Raw genomic sequence first — 12,196 nt, forward strand, 5'->3', positions numbered from 1 at the left:
AATCAGGCCTGGTGCTGAAAGCCTCCCACTTATTTTCCCTAGGGAAGTGTTTTGAGATGCTCAAGGTTGTGGGCCTTCTCCCAAATCAACAGATTTGAGCAGCTGCTAAGATCCATTCCTGCTGCTTAGATCCATGTGGTGTCTGTAGAATCTCAAGTGGGACATGTACAGGAACACATGGAATACTGTCCATGGGCAGTGTGTAAGGTGCTGGGGAAAGTAGTGGCTAGCTTGGGAGGTCTGCAGATGAATTGTTCTGAGAGATCCATTGGTGCGTCTCTTAGTGAAGTTCTCAGTCCAGTTAGCAGGACCTACAGCTGACTACTGAGAAAGATGCACTGGTTGCCATGTGCTCTTTCCTCTTCTCCCTGCTCCTAGCTGCACCCAGATGACTTAGCCATGTTGATCCCCTCTGTGTTCTAAGTGGGACAAGATAAATGTGAACCTTCTGGGAAGTGTTCCACAAAGGTATTCACTTTACTCTCAGTTTTCCTCATGGGAGAAACTGTTAGCCAAGGGGCCTCTCTTGGCACTGAGCTATGTCATCTTTGGGGAAGGATGACAGTTTCATTTATCAGTGTAACTGCTCTTTGTATCCTCTTCAGTGCATTTATTCCCCATGCACTTTTTACTCCATGAGGGCTCTAGAACTCCTCACCAAGACTCTGGGGCTCCCACAGAGGCATTTTTTGTCTGTGGGTGGTTCCTAAAATTGGTGATTTTGTGGAGCAATGAGGGCTAAAATCTCTTATTCAACCGACTTTGTTTACATCATTCTTCTATTTTACCCTTCTTGAAGTTTGTTTGGCTTCTTGAGTCTACAGCATCAATTTGTTTTTTGTTTTTCAGAGACAGGATCTTACCTGCTACCCAAGCTGGAATGCAGTGGTGTGATCATAGTCTCAATCTCCTGGGCTCAAGTAATCCATGCACCTCAGCCTCCTGAGTAGCTAGGATTATAGGCATATGCCATCACACCTGGCTAAATTTACAATTTTTTTGTAGAGATGGCATGTCTCACTATGTCGACCAGGCTGGTCTCAAACTCCTGGGCTCAAGTGATCCTCCTGCCGTGGCCTTCCCAAATCCTGAGATTACAAGCATGAGCCACCACACCCACCCTCCTCCATCAATTCTGAAAAAAATCCCAGCCATTATTTCTTCAAGTATTGCTGCTGGCTCTTCTCTTGAAATTAAGACATACATTGGACTGTCATGTCTCTTCACTTGTTTTCATATTTTTCTATGTCTGTATCTGAGTTTCATCTAATGTAGTTTTCTCTATTTTCCAATTCATTCATTCCTTCTTTAACTGTTTAATTTGCTGTTAAACCTATCTTCTGAATTTTTAATTCCTATAATTCAATTTTTTATTTTTTTGCATTTTATTAGGTTCTTAAAATCTGTTGATTATATTTATCTATTTTATATTTATAATTTTATTTATTATATATAAATATATTTATTTTATAATAGATAATTTCAAGTTTGTTTTTTTCTTTAAACATGACAGTCATTCTGTAATCTGTATCACATAACTCTAGTTATTAAAGTCTTTATGGGTCAGTTCCTGCTTCCTTGTGTTTCTGGTAAGTCACATTCATATTTCTATCTTCTTGCTCAGTACTTGGGAGATTTCTATAGTGCTAGGATAAAAGCATATTCCTCTAAAAGACCTGCATTTACTTCTGCCTGGTGTCTATGGGTATTCATAGCAGTTCTACTCTAAACCTACTTATGGCTTGAGGTTTACCAGGCTACCCAGCAATACCTAGCAATGTGAATTTGGGCTTTAAATCAGTGAAAGATAGCTTGTGGTTGCTATTTTGCAGAGATAATCTTCCACTTCTCCAATACCTAGTCAAGGCAACTTTGCTTGCTGACTCTTGAGGATGTTAAGGACAGCAGATGGTTTATCCTTATAGTAAGTTTATCCATAGTAAAGATGTAATCCACACTCAGAGAGTATCTGTATTAAACTCTGGTGGTCTTGGGTTTCTTTCTTTTCAGAGGCCTTAAGCCACATCTTACATTTCCCTGGTTAGGCAATGTTCTTAGGGCCAAAGAGTCGTCTATGATCTGATCTTTTGACTTTTTAAAAAAAATTTTGAGTATTATGGGGGTATAAATGTTTTGGTTACAGGGATTGCTTTTGTACTCCTTCAGTCAAAGTTATAAATAAATGTGCCTATCACCCAGATAGTGTACATTGTATCCCTTATGCATGATTTCACCTATTCCCTTTTCCCCTCTCCCACCTCCTTCATTTCCACTGAGTTTTACTTCCATCTGTGCACGATTGCTGATGGTTAGTTCCAATTTAATAATGAGTACATGTGGTGTTTGTTTTTCCATTCTTGTGATTCTTCACTTAGGAGAATGGTCTCCAGTTCCATCTAGATTGTTGGAAAAGGTATTTTCTTTTTCTTTTTTATAACTGAGTAGTACTCCATGGTATACATATGCCACATTTTGTTAATCGACTCATGAATTGATGGACCATTGGATTGATACCACATCTTTGTGACTAAACTGTGCTGCATTAAACATTCTATTGCAAGTGTCTTTTTGATATAATGTCTTTTTTTCGTTTGGGTAAATACCCAGTAGTGAAATTGCTGGATCAAATGGTAGGTCTACTTTTAGTTCTTTGAGGAATCTCCATACTATTTTCCACAGGAGTTGCACTAGTTTGCAGTCCCACCAACAATGTATAAGTGTTCCTTTCTCTCTGTATCTATGTCAGCATCTCTTGTTTTGGGACTTTTTGATAAAAGCCATTCTCACTGGGGTTAGGTCTCTCACTGTGGCTATTTCATTTCTGTGATGGCTACTGACATTGAGCATTTTTTCATGTTTCTTGGCCATTTAGTCTATCCTTGTTTGAAGTAATGAGGGAAAGACTATGAAGTGCTTTGTGTATTAAGTCAAGGGACTTGGGCTTTATTCTGGAAGCTATGAGAACATCATTGATATGTAATTTATAAATAAATCTGGTGCAATAAGGAAAAAGAATTCTATCTTCATGCCTTTTGCACACTTTTTAATGGGGTTGTTTGATTTTTTCTTGCTGATTAGCTTGAGTTCTTCTTAGATTATGGTTATTAGCCCTTTATCAGATACACAGCATGAAAATATTTTCTCCCATTTTATTGCTGTCTATTTGCTCTGCTGACTGTTTCCTTGGGCTGTCCAGAAGCTTTTAATTTAATAAGGTCCCATTTATTTATTTTTGTTGTTGCTATGATTGCCCTTGGGATCTTCTTTATAAATTCTTTGTGTAGGCCACTATCTAGAAAAGTTTTCCCAACATTTTCTTCTAGCATTCTTATGGTTTCATGTCTTAGATTTAAGTTTGTTATCCATCTTGAATTAATTTTTGTGAGTGGTGAAAGATATGGATCCTGTTTCAATCTTCTACATGTGGCTATCCAATTTTCCCAGCCCCATTTATTGAATAGGGATTCTTTTCCCCACTGTATACTGCTGTCCCCTTTGTCGAAGATTAGCTGGCAATATGTGGATGATTTTATAACTGGGTTCTCTGTTCTGTTCCATTGGTCTATGTCTCTATTTTTGTGCCAGTTCATGCTGTTTTGGTTACTATAGCCTTGTAGTATAGTTTAAAGTCTGGTAAAGTGATGCCTCCAGATTTGTTCCTTTTGCTTAAGGTTGCTTTGGCTAGTCAGGCTCTTTTCTGGTTCCAAACAAGGCATAGAATTATTTTTTCCAGATCTATGAAAAATGATGTTGATATTTTGATGGGAATTGCACTGAATCTGTAAATCACTCTGGGTAGCATGGACATTTTAACAATGTTGATTCTGCCAATCCATGAGCATGACAGATATGTTTCTCTATTTGTTCATATCATCTGCAATTTCCTTCCTCAGCGATTTGTAGTTGCCACAGCCAACATCATACTGAATAGGGAAAAGTTGAAAGCATTTCCATTCAGAACTGGAACAAGACAAGGATGCCCATTGTCACCACTTCCATTCAACATAGTGCTGAAAGTCCTAGCCAAAGCAATCAGGCAAGAGAAGGAAATTCAGGGTAACCAAATGGGGAAAGAGGAGGTCAAACTATTGGTCTTTGCTGATGATATGATCTTGTATCTAGAAAACTCCAAAGAGTCCACCAAGAGATTCCTGGGATTGATACATAAATTCAGCAAAGTCTCAAGTTACAAAATCAATATACACATATCAGTAGCACTCCTATACACCAACAAAAGTCAAGCTGAGAATCAAATCAAAAATTCAATAGCTTTACAATAGTAACAAAGAAAATAAAGTACCTAGGAATATATTTAGCCAAGTAGGTGAAAGATCTCTGTTCTTTTTACTTTTATGGGTTCCTGTCTTCACTTTGATTTTGTCTTACTATCTACTTAGCTCTTTAAAACTGTTAAGCTTTTTAGTTTTGGTTTTAATATAGCACCATTAGTTGTTTTCAGTGAACAGGTTAGTCCAAATAATCTATCCCAACATATTTTCAGAAATAGAATCTCTTTATTGATTTTTTCATCTTTCTTTCTTCCTTCATCTATATCATTCTCCTTTAACTCCACCTTTTCCAGATAGATCATTTCCTTCTTGCTTCTACATTAAGACTCTGGATTAAACTACATGGATGGATCAATTCAGCCCATGGGGAAAAATACATATGAAAGCTTAGCTCCAAAAATTTTTGAGCTCAGTATTCAAGTTTAACCAGTTAATATCCCTACCATCAACCAGTGTTATGATAAATAAGCAAGTTAACTTCTCTGAATCCTACTTTCTAGAAACCTGGAATTATGTCAGTCCTTCCTCCTGTTACTTTCCATCAGAATGAACAAATCTTATATATTCTACCTCCTACACTTCAAATTATTTCCCTTCTTTTCACATCCCCTGGGCCACTACTTTAGTTTAAAAACCCTTACCACTGCCTGATTATTACAGCCTCCTTACTGAAGGTACTATTTCAGACTCTTTCCCTTCAAAATTCTTTTTCCTTATCGTACCAGATTTATTTATAAATGACATATCAATGATGTTCACATAGCTGTAAAATCCGTCATATTGTGGAAATTTTAACATATGCTAACCTGTGCCTATTATTTGGACTTTTATCTAAATTTCCACATTTCATTACCCAGATTCTCTGACATGCATTACCTCACCCATTATCTCAGATTTCCTAGACTTAGTTTTGATATTCTGTTGAGAGGACCTCCTTGAACTTGAACTCTTGCTGAGTATCTTCTCCTATGTCTGGCTTTGTATTTGAGCTCTTGCATGCAGCTCTTTGCCTTTGTTGATGTCCTTGTTTCTGATCCCGTCCCTCTAATTCATAATATCTGCCATTTCCATATCTTACTTTTATATCACTGGTGCTTAACCTGGCAAGACAGGCTAAATAATTTAATTAGTTTATTAGGAAAAGAAGAAAGAAGGAATTTTAGAGCTATAATAAAAGACTAAGTCCAACTTCTTCATTTGACAGATGTTTGCTCACTAAAAGGGCAGTAGATAGAGGGCTTCCTTGTTTTTACTGCTTCTTCCACTAAACCATGCTTTACTTGAGTAAAAGTAAAAATTTTACTTTAGTAAAAATTTAAAATTAGTGAAAAACCACCTTACTTACAATATTCTGATGTATATATATATAGAGAGAGAGAGAGAGAGAGAGAGGCTAACAAATACTAAAAATCTGTGTTTGGGATTTTTGCACATTGAATTATGTTATAATTTTACTATGCCAAAATAACATTCATTGGTTTCTAAGTAGATTCTTCATTTAAGGTCACAATAGGAAATTAAAGGTAGGTTCAATTATATCAACAATATATGGAAAGCTTGATCCTGGTTAGTAAAATCTATTAACATTGAATATATTACATGTATTATAAAAATGGTCAAAGTAACTTTGTCATTCTACTTCAAAATCTACTTTTTATTAATTAGGACACCTAATATTTATTAATAGACAAATTTACTGTTACTTTCCAACTTTTCATCCAATTTATCTTTTCAGCTAATATGTTTTTAAAGAAAGAATCAATAAAATATAATATTATTAAAAAATTAGACTTACCATCATCCTCCCAGCAGTTCTTAGCATTTCCTTCTCTTTCGCTGCTCCCTGGTAACACTGTTTGGTCTGTTGGCAGTTCATCTTCTGGCACACCACCTTCGCAATCCGCTGCATCTGTGACACTTTCTTCTTCCACAATATGGAGTTTGTCTTCATCATCTGAATCTGAATTTGTTTCTACCACAGTATTATAATTTGTAACTGTAATAACAAACAAGAAACAAATAATCAAAACCAATTAGTGTAAAAATCAGTTTTTACACCTCAGAAAAACAAAAGTAAAAAAAATACTTAAAACAGATTGCAATTCAATGTTTTCTTTTAGACCATAAAATGTAAGCAACTAATTTATTTGACAATACACACAGAGCACTTACTAAATACTAGATGACCAAATGATAAATAATAGTAGCCACACTTATTGAACACTTACTGTATGTACAAGTGCTTTATAAATACTAACTCATTAAATTCTTAGAACAATCTTATAACAACTCTATGAATTAGAGTTCTACCACCTACTATTTATATTCTTGTTTTATAGATGTGGAAACCAAGGCAGAGACAGGGTAAATCGTCCAAGATCCCAAAGCTCGGAAGTGGCAGGGCCAGTATCTGAATCCCAACATTCTGATTCCGTATTTTATGCTCTTAAACACTATATTAAACATCCTCTCCAACCACAATGAGCTTATTGTATGCAATACTGCTTATATACAATTAGGGCTTCAAATCTGTAAACCATTATAATTTTTAAAAAGAGGCCATCTTTCCTAATAAAATAGCATTACATCATCAAATTTACCACAAGGAAAGTATTTTTCAAGCTGTCAAATAGGCCCATGTACTTCAAATTAATCTTACATTGACTTTAGAAAGAACCAACCAGAGTAGTCAAATTTCTATGTAATTAAGGCATCATTTAAGTAATGTTATTAAGCTTGTCATTCTGAAAAAATATAATTGACATTCATAAGTTTTCAAATGGGCTCCCTTGCCACAATTTTTAATGAATTTCAAAAAAATTTAATGTCAGTATTTTAAAGATATGTAATTATTCTGAATGAGTTCTATAGTTCATAGCATCATGAGTAATAGCTGAGAATAAAATTCTCTAAATCAAATTATCTAGTATAATCAATGTTTTCCTTCAGAGTCCTTGTAATAACCACTCTAACAGAATAAATATTTAAATCATTGGGTATGGTCACTGGAATATCTCTTTTCAACTATTTGCAGGATGATTCTTACTTGCTAAGACTGAGAGGAAGAGAGACAAAGGCAGCTTTGCTTTGTTTAGATAACTAAGCCATAATTACTACCAGCTATTCTTCCCATTGCTCTCTTAAGTTTTCCAATCATTCTTGAAACATAATCACCTAAATGCTTACATTATAGTCATACATATCCCTCTCCCCACGTAAATACACATTCACACACACACGCATACCCGATAACATGAAGGAAGAAATAAAATAAAAAATATGGACAGATATTTAAAGGTGAGAACAAATAACCAAAATCTCTGAAACTGCTTTTATAGACTTTGAGAAAACTCTCTCTCCAAAAGAGAACCAGAGTTAACACTGTGCTCATATTAGGAGCTCTTTATTATCTTGTGTAAGAAAAATATCAAGTTTTATTGTATCATTAATATATTAGTGTGAATATGTTTTTCCAGATCTTCTCCCATGAGCAAATGGTTTTTCTCTCATTTTATTATAAAAGTAATATGTGTTCAATTTAAACAATACAAAACATGTAAAATAGGTAAAAGCACCCTTATTTTTCCTTCCTCCATTCATTCTGTAAGGGTAAAAATAATAGCAAAATTTACTAATTATTTCCATGCACCAAGCAGGCATGATACTAATCATTATCTTATTGTCATATCTTATTTAATTGTAATACAAACCTTATCTTATATACACTTATATGTATCTTATATTTAACATAAATCTTGTGTCACCTATATATAAATATGTGTATGTATATTTAAAATACACATATGGGATCACATTATATTGCTTTGCCATTTAGGTTTTTGGTACTTCATATCGTATCTTGGAAATCTTTTTGTCTGTACAGACAGTCTCTGACTTACAATGGTTCACCTTATGATTTTTTGACAACAACGGTGCAAAATCATTCTGGTTTTCACTTTCAGTATAGTACAGTAAATTGCATAAATAGTCAACACTTTATAATAAAACAGGCTTCATGTTAGATGATTCTGCCCAACTGTAGGCTAATGTAAGGGTTCTGAACACGTTTAAGGTAGGCTAGGATGAGCTATAATGTCCAGTAACTTAGGTGTAGTAAATATGTTTTCGACTTATATTTTCAATTTACAATGGGGTTACTGGAACATAACCCCATTGTAAGTCAAGAAGCATCTGTATATATGAAGCTTTCTTATTTTCCTCTGGATGGCTACACAACATTTCATTGCACGGACATAATAATTTAAACTACCATCTATTGATAAAATTTAGTTTGTTTCCAGTGGTAAGCATAAGCAATAATGTCATAATAAATTTTATTAAAATATATATAATTTTGGCCATTCCTTAAATACATTTATCAGATAGATTAGTAGGGGTGGAACTGTTGAGTCACAGGGAAAATTTATTAAGTAGATATTGTTATTAGGTCATTAAGTATGAAATGTCTGATTTCCTTAAGTATTGTTTGACAGTTGATAGATATCTCTGACATTTTTACTTTGACACTTCTTGTTTTATTTTTATTGTGAAAGTACATCCTCATTCTTTCAAATGCATAGCTTTTGGCTTGTGATTATCTTTCAAAAATTTCTTAAAGCAATTTTTGTGAAACCATGGATAAGGAAAAAATTTGTGTTATTTTTCAATATGAGTTCCATTGTGGAACAAATGCTGTGCAGACAGCTCAAAATATCAGCAAAGTGTTTCAGAAGGATGTGGCTAATGAATGCACAGTATGTTGATGGTTCCAGAAATTCCATTCTGGTGATTTTCATGTGGGCGACCTGAGACCAAGGTGGATAATGATGAGCTGAAAGCTATAGTGGAAGCAAATCCATCTCAACCTACGCATGAATTAGCAGCAAGCTTTGATGTTACTATTCCAACAATGTTGGACCATTTGAAACAAATCAGCAATGGTAAAGAAGCTGGATAGATGGGTTCCATATGAATCAAACAAGCATCAGAAGAGAAATCATTTCAAAGTTGCCTTTCTTTGCTGTCACGACATAAAGGCTAACCATTTCTACACTGTATTGTTACGTGTGATGAAAAATGGCTTCTTTTTGACAATCACAAGTGTTTGGCACAATAATTGGATAAAGATGAAGAGCTGAAACACAGTCCAAAACCGAATATGCATTAAAAAACCCCCAAAAGTTAATGGTGTCTGCTTAGTGGTCCAGTGCTGGTATTATCCACTACAGCTTCATGAATCCTGATCAATCCATTAAAGCAGACATCTATTGCAACCAATCAGATGAAATGATGAGGATGCTTGAAATTAAGCAGCTGAGACTGGTCAGCAGAAACAGGCCAATCCTTTTTCAAGACCACACGTCACAAAAAACAACGCTGCTCAAACTACAGAAACTGGACTTGGAAACTCTGTCATCCACCGTATCCACCAGACCTTGCACCAACTGACTACCACTTCTTTCTGGCGTTGGACCACTTCTTGCAAGGAAAAATATTCAATTCTTAACAAGCCGTGGAAAACGCCTTTCCCAATTTCATTGCCACTCACTCTCCAGGATTCTTTGCTGCTGGCATAAACAAGTTACTGTTACGATGGCCAAACTGTGTTGACAGTTTAGGTGCATACTTTGATTAATTGTACTGCTTCTTGTTTGAGATATAATAAACTAAACTTTTGATTCGAAATCAAATCAGACATTTCATATTTAATGACCCAATAAATTGCCTTCCAGATTTTTTTTGTTTCTGGAAGTATTACCTGAGAAGGTCTGTTTGTTATATCAATGATAGAGAATAGATGCACATATTTGGAATGGGAAATCTTACTGGCAAATGATGCACAATGCTATTAACTTTCATTTTTACCTTCAAGGGGTCTTTATTATTAACCTACTAAATGACTTGTTGAAGTCATTTAAAGTTGGCCTTTATATACTATAAGCTAAAATTAGAACATAGTGTTTGCTGAAGATTAATCAATTGCATACTCCATTAAGATCTGGTTATAATGTAAGGCTTCACTCACTGCAAAGCTCTCACTATGCTTGGGCATGGCGAATTGCATACAGGGACAGTTGAAATTCCTGCTATTTTGTGAAGAGAGCGTTCAGTGCTTCTTTGGTACCTTTAGATGGCCCTGGTTTTATACTGGTGCTATTCTTACCTTTAATGATATAATACTGTAGCTTAGCATTATCATTATCAGTTTTGTTAGGTGTAGGTTGTTTGGTTGACCCTAGATTGTATATTTAACACATTTACATTTAGAGTATTTGGGGCTTGAAAATTTCCTCAAAATTAGGCTTTAAGACTTATATGCATTATGGTTCAAACACTCACTTGCATGCTTCATATTCTTTACTGAGTTCTTTTTGACCAGAGCTACAGGGTGTTCTATCCTGTTTGAGTCAACCACAGCTGAAAGTGCTCTTAAAGACTACCTATCACTTTCTAGGACTCTAGCAAAACTCCTTCCTGTCCCCCAGTATAAGCTGCCATTGTGATATGGAAGATTATAACTCATATATCCTAAATGCAGAAACTGAATATGTTTCATAGCTATCTTATGATTTGTTTTGTTATGTGACATAAAATAAGAAAAATCCAGAAAAGCAATACATTTTATTGGCTAAGATGAAAAAAGACCAATAACTATTCTCCAAAGCTTTTCACTGTCTTGCTTCACAGTCATTTAGCTGAGAGAAAAAGCAGTGAAAACTGCTTATATTAATTACTGAAACTTAGATAATAGACACACTTCCTTGTGTTTCTGAATCTACCTTTGGTTTTGTGGATCTCCATACCACTATATTTTTTAACCTGTGGCTAAAAATATGTACAATAAAATATAGCTAATCTGAAGAGTGGTATATTCTTAACAATCACAGATGATCAACACTCTTAATTCTGAGTTTAAATTAAGATAATAAAATATTAAGAAATAAAGGATAAAAGAAAATGTATTTGAAATCTTCAAATACAACTTATGATACACAATATGAGTTTAAAATTCAATAGAAAATGATAACATTTTCAATGCATTCTTTTTTTTTTTTTTTTTTTTTTTTTTTTTTTTTGAGACAGAGTCTCACTTTGTTGTCCAGGCTAGAGTGAGTGCCGTGGCGTCAGCCTAGCTCACAGCAACCTCAAACTCCTGGGCTTGAGTGATCCTTCTGCCTCAGCCCCCCGAGTAGCTGGGACTACAGGCATGCGCCACCATGCCCGGCTAATTTTTTATATATATATCAGTTGGCCAATTAATTTCTTTCTATTTATAGTAGAGACGGGGTCTCGCTCTTGCTCAGGCTGGTTTTGAACTCCTGACCTCGAGCAATCCACCCGCCTCGGCCTCCCAAGAGCTAGGATTACAGGCGTGAGCCACAGCGCCCGGCCTCAATGCATTCTTGTTGTCCTAGAATGTGGTTAAGGACACACTGACTTTTTGTAGTTCTTGTTGGTATTATTTGCTAATATTTAATGCCAGATATAACAGTACCCACTGCATAAGGTGGTTTAAAAATGAACTGTGCGTAGATCAATGTCTGATACACAGTAAGAACTGTGGAAATGTTTGCTGCTGCTGCTATTATTATCTTACTAAATCTTTGCAGCAACTCCTAAGAAGTAGGTACTATTATATCTCCCTCTGACAGACAAAAAAATATAGTAGCTGAGTAACCTATGTGAGGTCATGTAGCTGTTGTTTAGTCAAACCCATGTCTGCCAAATTCAAAAGCCTATATACTTTACTATGTACAAAGCCTCCTGACTAAAAATTGCTGCATTAACAATAAATAGTTTTAAACTTAAAATTTTCTGTCTATCCCTATTCTGGGGATCTGGAATTCTATACTTAACTGCTTGCTACTGAAGACATTTCAAATGACTAAGGAATTTTAACCATTAGA

The 12,196-nt window shown here is 35.1% G+C and overlaps 1 protein-coding gene across 5 annotated transcripts in view; it reads right to left on the bottom strand.

Moving 5' to 3' along the window:
* The window catches only part of ZEB1 (zinc finger E-box binding homeobox 1), a 214,307-nt gene that overhangs the window by 90,568 nt on the left and 111,543 nt on the right, over positions 1 to 12,196 (bottom strand). For all 5 annotated transcript variants that reach the window (XM_012789010.2, XM_012789009.2, XM_020284145.2 and 2 more), the window contains one exon: positions 6,085 to 6,285. In XM_012789010.2, coding sequence (XP_012644464.2) covers positions 6,085 to 6,285 — 201 coding nt within the window. The remainder of the gene's footprint in view (positions 1 to 6,084; positions 6,286 to 12,196) is intronic.

The sequence above is a fragment of the Microcebus murinus genome, chromosome 25 (genome assembly GCF_040939455.1).
Source record: "Microcebus murinus isolate Inina chromosome 25, M.murinus_Inina_mat1.0, whole genome shotgun sequence".
Lineage (NCBI taxonomy): Eukaryota > Metazoa > Chordata > Mammalia > Primates > Cheirogaleidae > Microcebus > Microcebus murinus.